We start from the raw sequence: 20,564 nt of genomic DNA on the forward strand, positions 1-20,564 counted from the left end.
AAGACATTGTTCTAGCATTTTTTGCACATAAAATAATAAATCAATGCACATCACTGTTCCTTTTTTGGAACGTGACTTGCATTAACACACTGCCCCACACACCGCCGACTCAAAGAATATAACCGCATATAATTTAAAATCTAGTGGACACCTATACGAATTGTTCTTTTTAAAAAAAAAGCCGCATTGCATTAAACGTTTACATGTTTTCCAATCGAAAAATAGACAAAACCGGTCCTTCGATTCGCGTTGCTCATGAAATTCACACACAATATTATGTGATCTTTTTACTATACTCATTTTTCAGCAAAATACTTTAGAAACATTACCTGTGATGACCGCTGCAAATTAACCTTCGTCAAAATTCTCCTTAAGGTGCTTCTGGTTCAAACGCCCCCGAGATGGGGGTTTAAATACAGCAGCACCGCCCTACTCCACCTTAAAATAGAACCCACCCGTTTAATCTCATTGGCAGGAGACTCCGTGGAGGCTACAAATGATTGGTCAGTTCAGCAGTCTTTAAACAACCCACTCTTTCTTGAATAATAATTAATTATGGAGGGCCTCCAATTGATAGCTCTTAATTTATTAACGACAATAAAACATTTTAACACTAAACACACATAACAATAAAATAATTAATGCAATATATGAATAGTTTAATATTGCATTATTTGTTGTTTTATGTCGTTTTTGCTTATTTTAAATTTGGACAATACTGACCTCCTGTGGCTATTTAGGCACATTACATTTTCCCTTTTCAATGTGTTTAATTTTGTGTCCCGTTTCACTTGTGTGGCCTGCGGGGCGTGTATTTTTTAATATTGCATATACAATCTGCATCTTTGTGTTGTTCTTATTTTCATTAAAGCATAGTGAACACTGTATAAAAGGTTTCCAGCCACATTGGACAGAGAGTCAGGGAGGTCTATTAACACATTTACCAGAGGTGATGTGGTTCCCTTCCTTTTCTTGAACCCTTTCTCGTGTGAGTTGTAGCTTGCCTATTTATTGTGCTCCTCTGCTACTGGGTGTGTTTTTAGACGCAATCTATTTATTGGACTGTTGCTGGTAGATTCATAGTTGTGTGTCTAGTGATGTCTCTGCAGGACATTGCTTTCATGCACAGTCCCTTTATATTCTGTTAACACAAGAGAGAACAGGTGCACTTCTCCATCTGAAGATGTAATAAGCGAGGCATAAAACTTTTCATTAGCAAAACACAAATCTCCAAAATGTTGCAGCTTTCAAACTTAAATAATCCTCTAGAAAAATAGTATAAACAAGACTAATACCTGTAAGTAACAATATACAGTGCCTATAGAAAGTCTACACCCCCTTGAACTTTATTTTTTTGCTGTATCAGTGCCTCAGAGTTTCATGCATTTAAATGATGATCTTTTTCCACTTATCTACACACCATACTCCACACTGTTAAGGGGAAAAAAGGTTTTTATTGAGAAAAAATTTTATATATTAAAAGTACGAAACTGAAAGATCCTAATTGGATAAGTCTCCACCCCCCTGAGTTTATACTTGGTGGAAGCACCTCTGGCAACAATTACAGCTTTGAGTCTGTTGAGATAGGTCCCTATCAACTTTGCACACCTAGATTTGGCAATATTTGACCATTCTTCTTTACAAAACTGTTCAAGCTCTGTCAAGTTCCTTGGGGAGCATTGATTGACAGCAATCTTCAAGTCATGCCACAAATTTTCGACTGGAGTGTTTATTTTGCATACTTCAAACAGGATTCAAAGTAGGCTTTCTTAAGTAATGGCTTCCTTCTTGCCACCCTATCTTATATGCCAAATTTGTGGATATTGTTGTCACATGCACACTTTGACCAGCCTTGACCATGTAGCCTTGGGCCTGTAGCTCTTGCAAAGTTGCCATCAGCCTCTTGGTAGCCTCTCTGATCAGTCTCCTTCTTGCTCGGGCATCCAGTTTGGAGGGACAGCCTGATCTAGGCAGGGTCTTGGTGGTGCCATAAACCTTCCACTTCTTAATAATTGTCTTGACCGTGCTCCAAGGGATATTCAAGGCCTTTGATATTTTTTTTATACCCACCCCCTGATCTGTACCTTTCAACAACTTTGTCCTGGAGTTCTTTAGAAAGTGTCTTGGTGCTCATGGTTGAGTCTTTGCTTTGAAATGCACTACCCAGCAGAGGGAACCTACAGGAACTGCTGAATTTAACCTGAAATCATGTGAATCAATACAACTTAACACAGGTGGTGGCCACTTAACGTGAAAAAGTAAACACAATTATAACGTCTAGGTAAAGAAAGTACATTACACATTCTGAATTTGTGATGTGAATTTACTATTACTGATATCAATGGCATACAGTACAATTATACATTATTACAGTACATTTTTGGTTAAAAACATGGTGGTAATTTAACACTAAAACATGATAGCTATTCCCAATTAATGACCGTAAAAGGATACTTCATTTTTGTAAATAATTAAAACACAGTTCATTAAATTCACATCAACTAAATCTATATATATATATATATATATATATATATATATATATATATATATATATATATATATATATATATATATATATATATAGTATGTTTTTTTTTTTCATCATCATTTTAAATATTGTTCATGTTACCGGAATATGTTTAAAGTTCTAAGTTCCTGAACACTTACTGCAAGAGACAGCCTTTGTCAAAGGCTGTGGGTGAGTTGTGCTTTTGTGTATAAGCTCCCACACTTGCTTTTCAATACAATGATGTCGTACCAATGGTATCACAATGGTATGATCCACTACATGTGGCAGTACCATGGCACTATATTAATACAAGTGCCCAATATTTGCTTCAGATCCCCGCTGTTGCCATTACTGATAAAGCTGTGGTTTTGCATGGGCTTATTCAGAGTAAATGACGTTTATTAGAAGGGTACATTTCCCCCAATGGTATTTCACTGCTTCCTTGCAGTTTACAGTTTGTCCTTACTTCCCTGACCCTGACCAGCTGTCAGTTCCCAGTTAAGCTGTACCAGAAGACCTGGGCACAAGTTCTGCTAATCAAACCATACTGATCACTTAACAGTGCAAGCCTGGGCTCTGATGGAGGTCACAGATTTGAAGTTTGATCCACACAGGAGAGTAGCACAATCAGGACACCACTGCAATTTTATCACCAGCACTGTTTTTAAGTTTCTCCAATAGCATCTAATTCTAGGTCTAGGAAAAACAAAACTGGTTTCTTTTGGGTTTTCATTTACTAGCTATGTGGTTCATCTTTATAGATTAAACCCGCTGAATCCACCAAAACCACTGTTATGTAAAATATTAAAGTATGTTGTTATACAATGATTTACAAAAAAAAGTAATTCAGTGCAATGATTTATTGCACACAGAAAAACTAAATTATATAGAGAAAAACTTTCCATCTGTAGGACTCACTTTTGTGTAAATATTACACACTATATCACACTAACGGTAAATAGCCTAAAAAAGAGAGGCTTAGAGTTGATAATTACAGAGAAATGTATCCTCCCAGAACAAATAAACACCGCCTCTACACTTGTGCTGTGCTGTGCTCACTACTGACTGTGTCATGACAGTGTTTAATAGCTGTTATTTAAAGTGAAAATTGTGACAAGGCGCCATCTATTGCACCAAAGAAATATTACTATATTATAGACTTAAAAGGTAAATCCACATTGATTTTTAATACTTATAATATATTAGTTTTCATTATTTTCATTACATTTAGAAACAGTATTATTGACTGCATTAAGTGCTTTGTGATGGTGGTCCACTATGAAAGGTGCTATATAAAATAAAGATTGACTAATTGATTCATTGATGTAAAAGTAATTTCTAATTTGGATGTCTATCTTGATTCAAGCTTTGCAACTACATGTAAGATAATAAACTTATTTAAATTGAACCTGCCTTTTACTGAATTAAATCTACACGGTAATGATAAAAAAAAAAAAAAAAGATCCCTCTTAAAATACTATCCAAGGCACTTTTGAAAAGAAAATTAAAGGCTTCCTGTTTGAAAAACTGGGTCTTATTCACGAAGCTTAAACTTGTGAGTAATCAAAAAAATGATTCTGATTTTATGATTAACAATCAAAAGCTTCTATCATTTGTGGCACAGATTGGCCTCAATAAGTAGACCAAGGAAGCAGTTTGGCAGTGCTGGAGAGTCTAACATTAATCTATGCTGACACTCCCAAACACAATACAAAGAGATTCATGGTGCACACTATATGCAGCGTCCGTCCTGTCATACGAAACAACACGTGCATACAGGATACAGTATGGCAAATATCCAAAGAACTTTGAACAAGTTTAAAATATGTTGAGATGCTATGGAAAAACTCATTTATAAGGTCTTTTCTCAATGCTCATTGCACAGCACCAGAGACTGCTGGATTCAGTAAGCCAAGGTACAAGCAATCTTTGGACCACCATGCCGTTGACACTCCCTGAAACAAAGGAGGAGAACCCGCTGGGCAGCCCCTTCTCCGACAGGGCATCACGAATGGGGTCCTTGAAGCCGAAGTAAAGGGCACTGCCCAGGCCATTTCGGAAAATAATGGTGACGAGGCCCCTGTAATACCCCAGCTTCAGCCTTTTCCCCACTCCGTACGAGTTGAATTCCTGTAGGATGCTGCGGATGGTGGGTAGTCTGGCGTCCTTGCGGCTGTCCTGCAACACATTCTGGACCCTCTCACAGGGAGTCAGGACCAGAGCTTCGGTAAATCCAGATACCATCCCTGCAAGTGAGCAGTGATAAAGGGACTCGGGCCCATTCAGAGTGGGCTGGGGAGACAACCAGTGCAGTACTGTGTCGTGGGTAACGAACAGCACAGTCCCCTGCACCGTCTTAGCCAGAAGAGGAGGCAGGACTCCCCTGTAGAATTTGGTGAGCCCCTCTTTGTGGAGCTGCCGTTAAGCCTGCCGTACCATCACTGGGTGAAGTTGCTGCCTGAAGATGGTCTTGTAGATGGGGAAGGTCACCAAAGTGGCCAGCAAACTGGATGTCACTCCATTGACATATCTCTTGGTCCACAACCCCAACCCCCCCCCCCCCCCCCCCCCCCCCCCCCGGGAAGATACCCTCCTCCTGGCTGTCTGGTTTACCTGCCTGCATTCTCCTGCTAATTGATGGAACCTCTGGCATAAAAGAAAGAGAGCATCATGAAACCCAGGCAATATTCAAAAAGCATTAATGCAACATAACATTTTGGATTCATACTGGATTAAAATAAATTATGTTGACATTCAAAAGTGGTTCATAGATTAAATGGTAGCTGTATCAGTCCAAAGATGGCAGACAAAGAGAAAGAGACGTGATGCCTTTTATTGGACTAACTAAACCTACTTTAACCTGAAGTAGAGAAGACTGAGGTCTTGAAAGCTAGTGACTCATTATTGTTTGTCTAATAAAAGGTATCACATCTCCTACTCTGTCTTAAAAGTGGTTCAGAAAATGTTATAAAAAAGGATTTACTGAAAACGTGATCTCAATCAAGCACATTTCTTTTTTTATGGCTGTGGCCATCTCTTACAACGAGGGTGAAAAATGATTGCATTGTATATGGAGGCTCTTGACAAGAGGAATGCCCATTTGAGCTCAGTATGGTGTGCGGTTAACCTGACAGTAACATCTTCTGTCATTAAAACACACCAGCCCGTCAGATATATGTTACCTGCACACAAAGTGAAAAGACTATAAATGATGAATGCAGCTTGAGAACTGTGGTGCAACACAAACTCTTGTTTTATGTGGTTTCAAAACAAAGGTGAGTTCTGTTACTTTCTTCTCATTGCCTAGCCCATTTCAACATTAATGAGTAAGTAGCAGGGTTCTGAAAAATATAGCGTTACACATCCCCACGTGTTGCTACAACTGTTTAAATAACATACCTGTAATTTTTCTTTTCATTGTTAACATCTTGGCAATTTTTAACACTTATAACTGTAATGTCTGTCCTTTAAATCACTGCAGAAAGAACAGTAAAAACAAAACAAACAAACAAAAAAAACATAACAACAAGTTCTCCGGCTTTTCTGTTCCATATCACATCATGGATCGTTATTGCTGTGTTACCTATTTAACAATGTGGGCAATAATCCTTACACTATGAGTGCACTAGAGCGGACGTTTTGAAAAAGAACTTTGAAACACACTTTGAAGTTATAAGTGTAAAAAGTTGTCAGGATGTTAACAATGAAAAGAAAAATTACAGGTACGTTACCTAAACAGTTGTAACGACACACACACACACATTTCAGTCTAATTACTTGGGTTATTAGTCTGTAAGAATTTAAGAATGGAGTCTCGATTGCTAACAGGTGTTAAGCAGTCGTCTTTTGTTCTCGTTTAATTCCTGAATAAATTATCTTGATTAAGGACCCTTTGTCAGAAGACTAGTCAGGGTGTCTCTGAATTTAAAGTAATTACTTAGATTACTTACCTGTTTGTATTGTTAAAGCAGGCAATAGGATGTCTCCTTTCAGTTTCTCTCTTTATGTCTGCTGTTCCAGTTTTTGGAAATCGAATAAAGCTCTGGAATAAAATTATTTTATTATATTATGTTAAGAAATCAAATTTAAAAAATAAATAAATCAAAAACACTTGATAAAAATGTGACAGAAATACAAATTACATTTTAATTATACATCAAAAAGCATTCATACCTGTCATTAATGTATCTTTTGCCTAATGAAAATAAACAAAAAGAACATGTTAATAAACATGTTTTGTCTGTATATTTCTAATTTTAACCAAATATGTAATGTTATACAAAACAACATACTCACTGAAGTTGTTACTTCCATCAAAAATCCAAAAGTACAGTAAGTATGGTAGCCAAACAAATTCTGTCAAAGCGCTTTTCCTTTTTTTTAGTTTCAATTTCACACTGACAAGTAAATCATTACGAGACGCAATGTACAGTATGACTAGTGTTCTGCATTTTCGGTTTTATCTTTAATACGATTAAAAACGTTTGGGGAGGGGGCCCCGCAATAAGGTCTTGCACTGGGACCCATCTTCCTCTTCCTCCGCCACTGAATATTAACGCTAATCTGTCCCGTTAGCTTTCTCCCACCAAACCAGCTGCCTACGCTATCACTGGGTACAGATATTATGAAGAATTCAATGCCCCCCTAGGATTCATGTTTCCCCGATGGATGTGCACATGCGCTTGCAGCATGCCTTGCTATCTGCCAGCGGGAGCGTGTGATTACTCGCTCACGGCGCAATGCGCGTAATTTGTCATCGCAACCCACTGGAGCAGCGCCTGCTGCAGCGCGAACGTGTGCTCTGCTGCAAACGTGAACGAGTTTATTGTTTGTGTAAGCTTGTGATTTCAGCGATTCTACATCCAGAACAGATTGTTTAAACACAGTAACAACAACTTTATATTGTGTTTCTATAAACTAGTTAGTTAAACTTACTCTTATTAGGACAGAAGTATTGTATGTACTCTTAATAAATTGTGATTATCGAACTGTACATCTATATATTTTAGTTATAGTTGCTCTTATCAGGACTGAAGTTACTGTATATTTTGCTAATAATAATAATAATAATAATAATAATAAAACAACAACAACAACGAAGCGCAACGGATTCATGTAGGTATTAAATGAAGTCTTGTGACGAATTGTACATGTATTTTTCATAGACCACAATAAACAAATTGAGACACTCATTTATATTTATTATTATTACTACACGAGTAATCTACCACGTGTAAATTAATGCAGTACAATCTAATAAATGTTTATTTAGCCTACTTATTTATTTGTAATTTCATTCCTGACAGCTTTTCACAACTGTCACACACACAGGTAAATCAATAACAGAAACGTTGAATTTGAAAGGAGATTATAATTATTATTTGCCATCTGAAAAGAGAGTCCTGGCAGTGGGTTTTGCCCTGTCGTGCATTTTCAGTTCTCAGCATTGCATTTGCAGATGAAAAACAAGGCGACACAATGTTTGTGTTTAGTCTCCCAGGAAAAGTTGGTGTCCTCTCTTTAAATCAAGCAGGACCTTTCCAAAAACTTCCAAACTTATACTGTTAGTGTGTGTCTCTCTCATTTGCATATTACATTTTAATGCAGTTTAATACACTGCCAATCATAGTCTCTTGCTGTAGGGTGCCGCGCTTATCCTCAATTTAAATATTTAATTTTACATTTACTTTGGAGTTTTGTTAGCAATTAAATAATATATTTAATTAAATAATCACGGTACATGGCTACATTAGCACTAACAGAAATCAAAAATATATATATATATTAAATTAAAATGTATTTTGTTAAACCGCATGTTGTAGAACCAGTTCCCAGACGTGATGCTGTGATTTTGTAAACCAGCGCCCCCATGACTGCACAAAGCGATAGAGCGCATAACATGATTGCATCTTAAGTATGAGTTTTTTTTTTTCTTTTGGAATTTTGTCGGTTGTATAATACTGTAATTTTATTTATTGTTCTATGCTACAAATTGAGGAACATGTGTAGCATGCGCAGTATGTGGTGCTTCAGTCTACAGGTTGTGCTAAATGAACAAAATTGCAGCATATCCTGCATTGAAGATTTCCTTGCTTTGTTCTATCGGTTAACCATAATTTAAAACCAAGTTGTTTTTTACTTTTGAAAATTATTATATATATATATATATATATATATATATATATATATATATATATATATATATATATATATATAATGTTTGAAAGCGCACTTAGTGTTATATCTATTATGTATTTGCACACAGCCACATTAGTTGGCCTTTTTATGGAATTGGTTACCATTTTGCTGGTGTCACCTTTCCTATAGCAATTGATCATTTTAAACACCACTATTTGTTTTAGGTTTGTCAGGCTGGGACTGTGGGAGTCAACCACTTAAAATGGTACTAGGATATTTCCCATCCAAGACTGACAGTTCAAATCCCCCCCCCCCCCCCCCCCCCCCCCCCCTTCAGAAATGAAAACTGGAATACCTCTACATAGACCACAAGTAATCCCAGTTCAATATCCTGTAGAAGCAACACATCTGGTGCCAGTTCAGTAATTTGATGACATTTGTTCTGCACTGACTTTTAATATTAATATATATAAATGCATAAATCTCCTTAAAAATAAATAAGTCACCAAAACTAACAGAATAGACAATATACTGAATAGCTACCAACATTGAAAACTATTACATCAATTAAATGACATCAGATTATGGATAACACCTCTAAAAATGTCCTACCTTATTTTGGCACCAAGTAAAAACACAAAAATAAATTAAACAATTAAAACCAAGTAATGGACAGTTAATGTTCAGCAACATCACTTTACAGAAAACAGTTGTTTCTTAGTGCTCATTTTGTTAAACTGGATAGTTTCTACATTGCTTGCCTAGAGGAATGGAGCAGGGCCATAACCCACTCGCTGAGGACCAACACTGCTGAAGATGCTTCTGGGAAAGCAGGTAACTTTTGGAAAGTCTTATTTATTTTTTATTCCTCCACCTTGTTTGTGTAGTGCTATAAAATTAACCCAAACAACTACTTTATGTACATTTGAACAGACACAGGTCAAGACCCAGGGTCCCACCTGGGTCTGCTACGCAATTTCACATTGCTTTTGATAAAGCAGGGTTGACATACGCATATCAATGACCCAGAAGCTTCTCTGGATTGAACAGTCGGCCCAAAAAGTGATTGAAGTAAATAATTTCTCATCCCAGCTGCAGCCTGGCTCATGGTGCATCTCAAACAAAACGTTCCTTATGAAAAGAAAACCTTCACACAGGCGTGGCTGCTTGTGATTTAGTCGGTCGGCATGCATTGTCTATCAACCTGGGTCAAAGCACATTAACCCGTATTCCAAGGTGGGTGCAAAGACCCGGGTAGGTGGTTTCGCACTACACAGGACTGTGACCCAGGTAGAAGTGCCATTGTGAAAGAGGCTAATTAAACCTCAAGAAATCTGTGTCAATGGTAACAAATACACATGCTCACCATGGATTGAGGCCATACAATACAATGGACCACTGCATCACCCCATCCTGATGATACATTGTTTTCAGGCTTGGATACAGTGACCATTGCCTCAATTATTTCACTGCAACCAAGACGACAGGAGTAAAACTCAAAACGTAATACAAGTTTTGTTAACACTGATGACTTTAATGTTCCACTAAAACACAGTACATTCCAAAAGCCCCTTTGGTATGGGACACATTAAGCTTAAATCCTCACATTGGTGGAGTTGGGACACGTCACTGGAACTAGTACTTCATTGAACACATTAAAGTCAATGCAAGGGCTAAATTAAATTAGCATGCCCCATCCACTGTAACAGTTTATAAAGAGACTACAAAATGAATCCAACATGTAAATCACACAAACAATAAGACAATAGGAGTAACAGTACACAATATGAAGAGTCTGAAGCAGTGTGTCGCTCTATTTGGGCATCTTCACCCATGGGGAATTGGGGGGGAGAAAATCACCAAGCTATTTATATATTAGACTGAGGATTTGATATGTCACACTTAAACATTAAGGCAAACATTTTGGTGTTGCTGCCACCTGGTGGCATTAAATTCCATGTTCAGTCAACTATAGAAAGCATATTACCTTGCACTAACTAGCCAGCCCCCACCCTCTCCCCTTTCTTCAAATGACATTTAAAAACAGAATTTAAACATCTGGTTCAAATAAAAGGGATAAAATAGGATCAGGTTGACAGCTTAAGGAAAGCTCTAGAAAACTATTCATCCTCGCTCTTCATCCACAGAAACAGCACTCTTCCATCATCGACTGCAATAGCATGCCCAAGTGCGAAAATGTATTGCTTCTAAGGAAAACTGCACAGTTCACAACTCGCTGACTAGACAAGCAGTTCTAAGGAAGGAGAACATTAACCTTAAGGGGAGGGGGGGGGGGGGGGGGGGGGGAAGAGCGAGAAAGATCAGGTAAGTGGGACAGGCCAGCTGGAGTCAATCCCATAGTCTTGTTTGGGTTTTCAGGGATTTGCATTGCAGGCACTGCAAGGAGAATCAGTTTTCCTTTTCGGTAAAACTGGCTGCACTGAAGCACCAGGACTCAGTGATGTTACAAAGGGACATGGCTAAACAGGTAAGAGACAGACTCGCCGTTGTGTGTCCTGCGGATTGCTTCTGCCAGAATCATCGATATATCTATGACCTGCAGGCACAGGAAACATATTGGCATGTTACACAATGACAGGCCTGTTAAACTTGCATCCCAAACAAATTAGAACCATTGGCATAAGTAGGATCTACGGTACGAGCCTGTATAACAGCAAGACATCCATACAACGTTTCACACAAGTTGAATAAGCAGATGATATACCCCAGTTTCTAATACATATCCCCAAAATGTAATACTGCACTACAATAAATTAAAATGTTACCCACAACTTCAGTTTGCAGCATACACTGCCTCCACTACTGGAAGTGCCCTCACCTGTATTTTAGGACAGTGCTTCATCTTGTCCTCCTGTGGGATGGTGTTGGTGACAACGACCGCCTCAAAGCAAGCATTGTTAATGCGAGAGATGGCTGGGCCTGAGAAGATGCCATGAGTGAGGATTGCATACACCTTTGTGGCACCTGCAGACAGAAGTCTTGAGAGAAATACATAATTAAAAAAAACACATCCCACACAACACTGGTCACACAATTGCAGCAAGACTGCTCAAAATCCATGTTAGCTGAACATGAGAAGCCTGAAAAAAAAGGGATGTATGCACATAGCAGAAACAAAACTCACAACTTATTCAAATCAAGTTCTGCAGCAATAAAACTTACACACTGAACTACACGCACCATGAAGCTAGCCTACCATATGGTGTTAGGACTTATGCCATAGTTTGTACAAATGCTTCAACAGTTCTAACATACACCACGATGTACGACTTGGATCTTCATTACTGTGCAGATGGACCAAGGTGGCAACTCACTTGTCAGCAGCATGACAGATGGTCCCACAGGTGTCAGCCATGTCATCCACCAAAATAGCAACCCGGTCCTTTACATCGCCTACTAGAACCATGCGATCCACCTCATTGGCCTTCTTCCTTTCTTTGTGAATTAGAGCAAAGTCTACATTTAGACGATCAGCAATGGAAGTGACCCTGCAAAAAGCAGTGCACAAGTAAATAAACAGAGCACCTGAATGAGCAGTTTAACCCTTAGCAGTCCATTTATTCAGTCCGGCACTCCGGGTCCAATTTATTTTCACACGTGCCATTTAAAAAGACTAGAGGGCAGGCTGCGCTTGTCTTTTTGATGATGTCGGACAGGACCTGACAGACTGGAAATGGAAAATTGTAATGTCAGACCTGGTCAGACATAGGACCACAAAAGAGTTCAGCCCTTCTATTCCTAGATAGATTAAGCAAAAAGATCGACCAACCCACAGAAACAAAAAAAGTTCCCCCATTGTAGTGTCCATGGAGTGGGACAAAGACTTCACTACATCCTTACCTTTTGGCACCCCCAGCGTCTGGAGAGACAATGGTACAGTTTTTCCACTCTGGGATGTTTTCTTTGATCCATTTCAACACTGCTGGTTCTGCATAGAGGTTATCCACTGGGATATCAAAGAAACCCTGGAGAGGACGGGGTCAAATTGAAGTCAGGAACCTTACACAGACCATCCCACTTCTGTATATCAAATACCTGGTAAACCAAGGTCAGCAGATTGTCTGGATTTTAGAAAGGGTAGGTTACAATAACTTTCCTTGGCCAATTCCTTCCAATTTTACAGGAATATCTTCCTGGAGTCAGCCTTACCAGCACCCTCCTTATCCAACCCTTACCTGGATCTGGGAGGCATGCAAGTCCATAGTGATGATGTGATCTGCTCCAGACACAGACAGCATGTTAGCAACCAGCTTGGCAGAGATGGGAGCTCGACTCTGCGAACACAAACATTTTATAATGTTTAGCAATCAAGACCTAGCCCAAATTACATGAAACCAGATTTGGTACAAGGAAGCTAAATTGGCACGTAGCAAATAAAGACCACTGGGCAGAGAAAGAGAAGAGCCGAATAGGGCTGAAACCACAATTTGTAGGCTTAAAAGGTTTTTCACTGTTGATACTTCTGTTAAACAGATTTAAAATGATCTGGAAAAAACAAATAGTATTGTTGGCCTTTTAGACCCAACATGCATATGGAGAGGGTTTAAGTCGATCACAGCCCCACCCTGGCATTTTATTAGCTACTAAGGCAGGGAATAAAGGGATAAGACAAACCCTCACCCCCACCTTGTCCTTTTTGTCCTGGCGGGCGTACGGGAAGCAGGGGATGACTGCGGTCACACGGGAGGCTGAAGCGATTTTGCATGCATTGATCATGATGAGAAGCTCCATCAAATTGTCATTGATTTCACCACAGCCGCTCTGAACAATATAGACATCTTCCCCTCGCACACTTTCACCAATTTCAACACTGAGAAGACAAAGAAAACAACGTTTGGCTGCATCATTTGCAACAGGTGGGGTATACATTACAGTCTGTGCCAGAGTGCGCAGACATGTGCAAAATGAACAGTGACAGATTGTGAAGTGCTGCAAGAACACAGTAGACTCCTTTTCCAGAAACCTGGGCAGGGTACAATTAAGGTTAGTCCGTTTGCATGACAGTCAAATTTGGACAGACAAGTGCATACAATGGTCCATAGGACAAGTGATTCTTAATAACAGTCTTGTACAACTCCCAACTTCCTGTACTGGTGTTTCAGCATCCAAGCAGTGGTACACTGGCTAAACCAGCAAACTCCACTTCTGCAGTGTACATAGCAACATACTGTACCACTTGTCTTGTGCAATCAAATTGCAGTTTGTCAGCAGAGTGTGGTACTATGAGATGTATACGCACATCCCACAGATGGCAATACATCCAAGCCAGAGTTTCATTTGGTCACTGTGGGATGAATTGTAATAGCTCAGTGTGTTTTACATCTGGCATTCCTGAAATTCAAGTCAAGCGACATGAACAAAAATGCTAGCTGTACAAATTTAAAAACTGCTTTATTTTATTGATTTTCCAGGGGGACAACACGTAGCGCAAACCAAAGGTTGAAATTAGGGTTGCACAGATGGGAGGAATTGATGCAGATAATGACTGAAACGCAGATAGTTTCTTTACTTATGACAGAGTCTCAAACCTGCAATACTATACTTAATTCTGACCCTCCCCAGGTTGAACTTATCATCTCCAACCCACACTATACACAAACTACCACCCCAGACCCGATCTCCCCTTCAAGCCAAGCAAACGCGTATGGTTCAGAGCAGCGTTGTGGCTCATCTGTTGAGCTTTTAGACATGTCAACTCTGTATAATAGATTTTCTGTTTGTGCACAACCAACCACTTGTATGCTTGAGGCTTTCCCCAATTCTTTTCATGCAGTTCATCTGAATTTCTTGAACCTTTGCATCATAGGTCTACCAGTTGTAAATAACTAGGCCTGCACACACAGACTACAGCAATAACCTAAATATCTAGGATTTTTGGAAGTGTTTTTAGAATAGTTAACATGTTGTGTTATGTTTGATGCACATTATGCACTAAATTCACGACAATGCTGGTCTTATTTTTAGTAACCAACTATCTCATGGTAAATGCCGTTTCACATTTGAAACAAACAGTAATTGAGTACAATGAGTACAGTGTCAAGCTTACACCAGGATTGTTAAAAATCTGCCCATCCCTATTTAAAAAGGGAATGTCACCTTGAGCTATGCAAGCCATTTGCCATGCTTGTCTTCAAAAACAAGCACTACATACTCTGTAGTGTACTACTGTACATTTGCATATTAAGTCTGTTTACATAAAAACACAAGTCAGTTTTGTTTGTCGACAACCAGTGATCTGCCTTGCACTTGAATGTGGGGCAATAAGAAAAAAATCCCTTAATCCAACCCTGCTGGGTGTAGGTTGGAAAGGTATCGGGTTCAAAATGAAAAATACCCCGACCCCAAAATGTGCCTTCCTTCCCTGCTCAAGAGTGTGCTGGACTGCCGTTTCCTCTTGCTGCCAGTGGGTTACACGGTGCTAAACAGCACAGTATGAAGTACACTTCAGCAGTCAGGCACACCTGCCACAGAGCCCTGCAATTAGACAGCATTTACAATGGCAAATAACCAAGACTTGTCTGCAGAACAAGGAATATCGATCAAGCTTTTGACAACTTACAGGACTGCCAGATGAGGATTCAGTTTCTTCTTGAGTACAAGTCAGGCATTAACTAGTCATTTCTGTAATTGTATACTGCATGTTTTACCCAATTTAAAAAAAAAAAAAAAAGCATTAAAGTTAGTATTAGGGATTGATCAGTGTGGTCAAATACACAAATAATTTGAATAGCATATTACATACAAGTGTACATGAAAAAAAGCCTTATTGGTGTCTAGTAGAAGCAGTACTACTTGTATATTAAAATGCAAGAACCTGAATTATGCAGTGCTTGTAACAGCACAATTCTATAAAGCGTATTTTGTTATAAATAGCAAATTTTGTTGCCTTGTTTTCAGCCAATGTTCACAGATCCCTACTCGAGTGCCCCTGTAATGATTGCACACAGCAGCTTCTGGGCTGTTGCTAGGCAGTGAAACAATTTCTGGGATCACTGCACTGGCAAACTAATTTTGTAAACTGAAATAAGGTAATTTAACAAGTGCTAAAAAAGGAGGAATCCCAACTTGGGCAACACTGAAATTAAAAACAAGTTATAATTAATATAAAAAAAAAGGGCAAATGCCAACCAGAACGCAAGAGAAAAGCAAGATATATGGAAAGGAGTTATTTAATGCTGGATTGCAGTTCAATACTACTGTTAAATTTCTGAATGGAAGGCGGAACGTAAACATTTGCATCGACCATTAAAAGCACAACCAGGTATATTCCTTATGTACACATTATTGAACAAAGCAACTTGACTTCAGACTTAAATCATATGGCTAGTTGTAACTGGCAGAAGTGTTAAACTATTGTAATGCATCTTCTATTGTTCTGGCCAGGTAACAATATATGCATGTCAAAATTTATGAATGCTACTTGTTAGAATTAGATGTAGAATATTGCTTAATTTAATTGTTTTCTTCAAGTTTTCAGGGCATAGTCTTTGTTTTTCAAGGTTCTACATTTTGAATGCAACTGTTAATTTTATACCTTTTTTACACAATAGTACTCGCACATGTTTGGTCACCATAACTTGCATGAAACCCAAGTGTAATAATCCAGCACCTCTGCACTTAAGTATTTGTTTCAGTCAATAGCCCATCACCCCTTTCTTAAAGGTGTACTGCCTCTATACATGAACCCCCAATACCTCTCAAGCACCTGGGAACATTTTTACGATATCGCAAAAGGAACAGGCTTTTGGTGAATATGTAACTTGTACTACTTATAAAACTTACAGTTCGAAAATAGCCTTTAATAAAAGTAGCCAACGCAAATAGTATTAAGTGGTGGATCGCACTGATTAAAGATACACACGGATGTTGATGCTCAACATCACTGAACGCTTCATTTTAAATTCAGTAAACAAATAGGAAAAACCTGTGCTTAAGGAAATTGAGTACTGAACAAAGAAATCTCGTCATGGACATTGTTTGTGCACTTTGACAACCTGAGCGGCACCTGCACCATTTATTAAAATAGGAAACTAGTGGAAATTCACATCCCTAGTTACTACAGCCAATGGTGTGAATGCTCATTAAGAATATTCTCAATCTGTCTTCAATACAGTTCAAAGCTAACTGTTCATGGGTACACCAAATAAATCCTTAGCTGAAGTTAGTTAAGGAATAAGTGCAGCATTGAAAGAGAGAGGTTATGCACTATCCCTGGAACTGGTTTGTTTATCCGGTTTCATTACCTGTTCCAACAACAAGCACATACTATGGAACAGTATTTAAAAAAAAAAAAAAAAAAAAAAAAAAGCCTGCAGCTTCTATTTTCAGCTACTGCACAACACCATTAGTAAAGGCACTCTCTCAAATTAGGAGCAGGGAGATTAATTCTGCTCCACTTCAATACGACTCAAGCTGTTGCACACTGCAGAGTTGCTTACACAGGAGCAGCACCACAGGTTATGTGATGGAGCAGAGAGAGACAGGCTGCCAGCCAATGGGTTCTATTGGCAGCTTCTTAAATATTTTAGAGCCAGTGTTTCTTCTGGGGTAGAAGTGCTTCTGTTCAGAGAATCATCTCTGCAGGATCATTTCAGCTACTGCACAACACCATTAGTAAAGGCACTCTCTCAAATTAGGAGCAGGGAGATTAATTCTGCTCCACTTCAATACGACTCAAGCTGTTGCACACTGCAGAGTTGCTTACACAGGAGCAGCACCACAGGTTATGTGATGGAGCAGAGAGAGACAGGCTGCCAGCCAATGGGTTCTATTGGCAGCTTCTTAAATATTTTAGAGCCAGTGTTTCTTCTGGGGTAGAAGTGCTTCTGTTCAGAGAATCATCTCTGCAGGATCATCATACCACTGCAGAAGGCGTTAGATTACTTGTGCCTCTTCCAACCTGCAACAGCTCTTCACTGCTAAAATCTCTTCACTGCAGATCTCCCACACTGTCCTCACCCATGGTGTTGACAGAGACTAAACAGTTGTGATAACAGATCATTATCAAAACTGCAAAACTGGGTGTCAATTTAAAAACAAAGAACATAGTCTACCACTGACTCAGACAATCTGCCATTTCATGCCACTGAAAACTCCCCTTTTGAAGGCCCGAGTGTTTAAATGCTCAAGGGCAATACCAAGAGAATTTGTCTCCAACAGAAATTGCAATACCAGGCTGCCTGGGAACCACAATACACAAATTGCAAACTGGGAGACAAAGACACAAAGGTCTTTACACATATTTTGCAATATAAAAGCTAGTAATGTTACAAAAACCACCACGTGTGTTGCTTGTACAACATTAAACTAATTTGATGTGAAGACCATTAACACTAGGTATTTCCGGTTTAGTTATAACCTACTCTGGAAGTATTCACTTAGAAGCCTAAGAAACTTCCTGAAAAGCGATATTTATTTCTGGATCGTTTGAGCCTGGAGACAACTAGCTCTCTGCTTAAACTAGTGGCAAATGCGATCAATTATTGCGAGTTAGGAAAACTATCGCCTTATTACTTCCAAGAGAAAATAAAACTACTATCAACTTTAAAACAAACAAAAACGAGTCAACTAAAAAAGGGCTCAACTATGAAAGGCAGTAAACTGATAGGAACGACATGTACTTGTAAATACAAGGCCATTGCCATTTCTAATTTACTTGGTTACCACGACCACTAGCACAAGTTAAATTAATAAATTAGAAACTGTTCCTAAAAACAGCAGCGTACACTAGTTAAATCTGACAGACTTCTGCCCAGTCAAGTAAAAGCCACGGAAACAGTATTTAAGTTTCTGGTGTGCAACAACATTAGACTTTACAATAGGTGTACCGTCGTTGTTCTGTTTTACCGTAACTTAAATCGACAATGTATAAACCTTTTGCCCCCATTTTAGGTTTTACAACACATGGTCTCCAACAGAAGCCGCCATGCCTTGTAGTCCTTCATGCGTCACTACAAACTGCACGGGCTTCAGTTTAAATGGGGTCAGACTACCATTCCCGAGTATCAGTTTTTATAGGAGAGCTGTGCATCGCGGTCGCTTACTGGAATAAAAGTTTTTCTAACCCCCTACTGAGGCATACAACAGTAGTCATACATTAACGCCCGTTTGTAACACTACAATCCCCAGAGTACACTGCGAACCATTTACTGCGCATTTAAGATACTTGTTACTTGGAGCAGATATTCATGCAACATTCCGCTTCACATAGAAACCGAAACATTTGCACTGAAACAAACATACAATAATCAACATCTCATATGCTCACCATGTTTCTTGATTGCTGAACTTTTTGGTCACGACCTTCCCCAGCTCTAGACCCAGGCGGTCCGCTATCTTCTGGGAGAGATCCTGATGAGAGCTGCCGCTGAAAATCTTGATATTGGGCATTTTTGGGCGATCCAGGGCGTCGGTTAAATGATAACAAGGATAAGGTAATAAAATAATAAGACCTGACTTAAACAAAACAACAATTTACTTAAAAATCATGTAAAATTAGAGTTTCCAATTTATAATTTTCCGAGCCACGGCGCACCTCTTACAAAAATTACCTTTCTCTTACCTATGCAACCATGATGCTACACGCGTTCTATACTCTGCGAGCCCTTTTGTAGCAACTATATGACGTACTTTCTCCTTGCCTCCTCATTCTTGCGTTCTGATTTGTCTAAAGAGCAGCATGTCTTTAGCCCAATTGGTCATATTTAACTGTCAATCAAAGTCCACAGTGGTTAAATCTCTTTATCAATGGCCAAAGGGTTGAACTGACGTGTATTCACATACAGTATTAACTAAAGACTAGATTGTCAGGAGGAAGATATATATATATATATATATATATATATATATATATATATATATATATATATATATATATATATATATATATATATATATATATATATATATAGCATAGCAATTAAGATACTAATTTGGAGGCATACTGTGCACATTAGCGGCGACACAGACAGACAAATGCAAGTCATTTTTCCGGTAATGAATTAGGTTGTACCAAAGAAATCGGAATTTAGGGGAGAACTCTTCAAGTCGTATCCTCGCCGACCAGAAAACAAATCAACTGATGAGCTGTTAGTTAAGCACATTATGGTTCCCTCTATACAGTGTGGCTAGTCAAGCTTGCAGTAATACATGGAATGGCTCAGAATCACTATGAATCGACATAACATTTACAGGTATTATTGCCAGCAACATTGCTAATAAAAGTACAGGCAATTATTTCTGGCAAGTATTGGTGAGTGTAAACCAGTCTTATGGCAGGCAAGTAAAACTGAAGAGCAGCACCTGAATGTGAATTACCCTTAACACAGACTTATAAAACAGAAGCCAAGAATAATTGCAATCATATGTTTATGTGTTTTTGTAGAGTACTCTGTGATGCGGGAACACTGAACAATTCTATTTAAGCTATAGAACGAGTGGAAGCGGACTGCCTGTCTCGTGCCATTAAATGGCTGAGCCAAAGAGGAGGGCATGGGCCTTATCAGACAGTAAAGACCTCTACAGAGGGTTCTATTTATATTACAAAAATGGATAATTTAAACAAAATAACATTGTGTGTGTGATTTTATGCAGCACCAGTATTTGTTGCTAATGAATACAAACATTTTCCTCAATATTCCATGAGTAATGCAGATTGCTTAGAATTCCATATGTCATCTGGCAGCCTTAAGGCTTCAGTATCCTAGCGTGGACAATAGTGCAATGTGGGTATTTCAATACTAAAACAAAATATTCTACTTACATGGAGCTGTTCCTCAGTTCAGCTCCCTCGTACACAAAACAAAGCAAACATGGTTTGTGAATTGTTTGTAAAGCATATAAAAGAATAAAAGTACAGGTAACTTTGTTTTTTTCACTTAGGATTTGAGTGCAG

General features: G+C 38.7%; 1 protein-coding gene, 1 long non-coding RNA gene and 1 pseudogene across 4 annotated transcripts; all 3 read right to left on the reverse strand.

Annotated features, from left to right (window-relative positions):
• Positions 1-2,599: 2,599 nt before the first annotated feature.
• Positions 2,600-5,071, reverse strand: LOC121295887 (annotated as a pseudogene).
• Positions 5,072-5,088: 17 nt separating this feature from the next.
• On the reverse strand, positions 5,089-7,481 carry LOC121295326. Of its 2 annotated transcripts, none has more exons than XR_005946900.1 (4): positions 6,805-7,481; positions 6,686-6,707; positions 6,463-6,554; positions 5,089-5,158 (listed from the first exon to the last, which is right to left on the reverse strand). It is a non-coding gene; the product is annotated as an uncharacterized LOC121295326 (long non-coding RNA). The 2 variants fall into 2 exon arrangements; XR_005946899.1 differs by having other exon boundaries at positions 6,809-7,480.
• Positions 7,482-10,163: 2,682 nt separating this feature from the next.
• LOC121295615 (ribose-phosphate pyrophosphokinase 1) lies at positions 10,164-19,281 on the reverse strand. Of its 2 annotated transcripts, none has more exons than XM_041220491.1 (7): positions 18,939-19,281; positions 13,292-13,481; positions 12,847-12,945; positions 12,512-12,636; positions 11,986-12,159; positions 11,490-11,649; positions 10,164-11,207 (listed from the first exon to the last, which is right to left on the reverse strand). In XM_041220491.1, the coding sequence occupies exons 1-7, from the start codon at positions 19,058-19,060 to the stop codon at positions 11,115-11,117; spliced, it is 963 nt and encodes a 320-aa protein (XP_041076425.1). In that variant the 5' UTR covers positions 19,061-19,281; the 3' UTR covers positions 10,164-11,114. The 2 variants fall into 2 exon arrangements, with proteins under 2 accessions (XP_041076425.1, XP_041076426.1); XM_041220492.1 differs by having other exon boundaries at positions 13,298-13,481; positions 18,939-19,280.
• Between the last annotated feature and the right edge of the window lie 1,283 nt (positions 19,282-20,564).

Source organism: Polyodon spathula, chromosome 20, assembly GCF_017654505.1.
Source record: "Polyodon spathula isolate WHYD16114869_AA chromosome 20, ASM1765450v1, whole genome shotgun sequence".
Taxonomy (NCBI): domain Eukaryota; kingdom Metazoa; phylum Chordata; class Actinopteri; order Acipenseriformes; family Polyodontidae; genus Polyodon; species Polyodon spathula.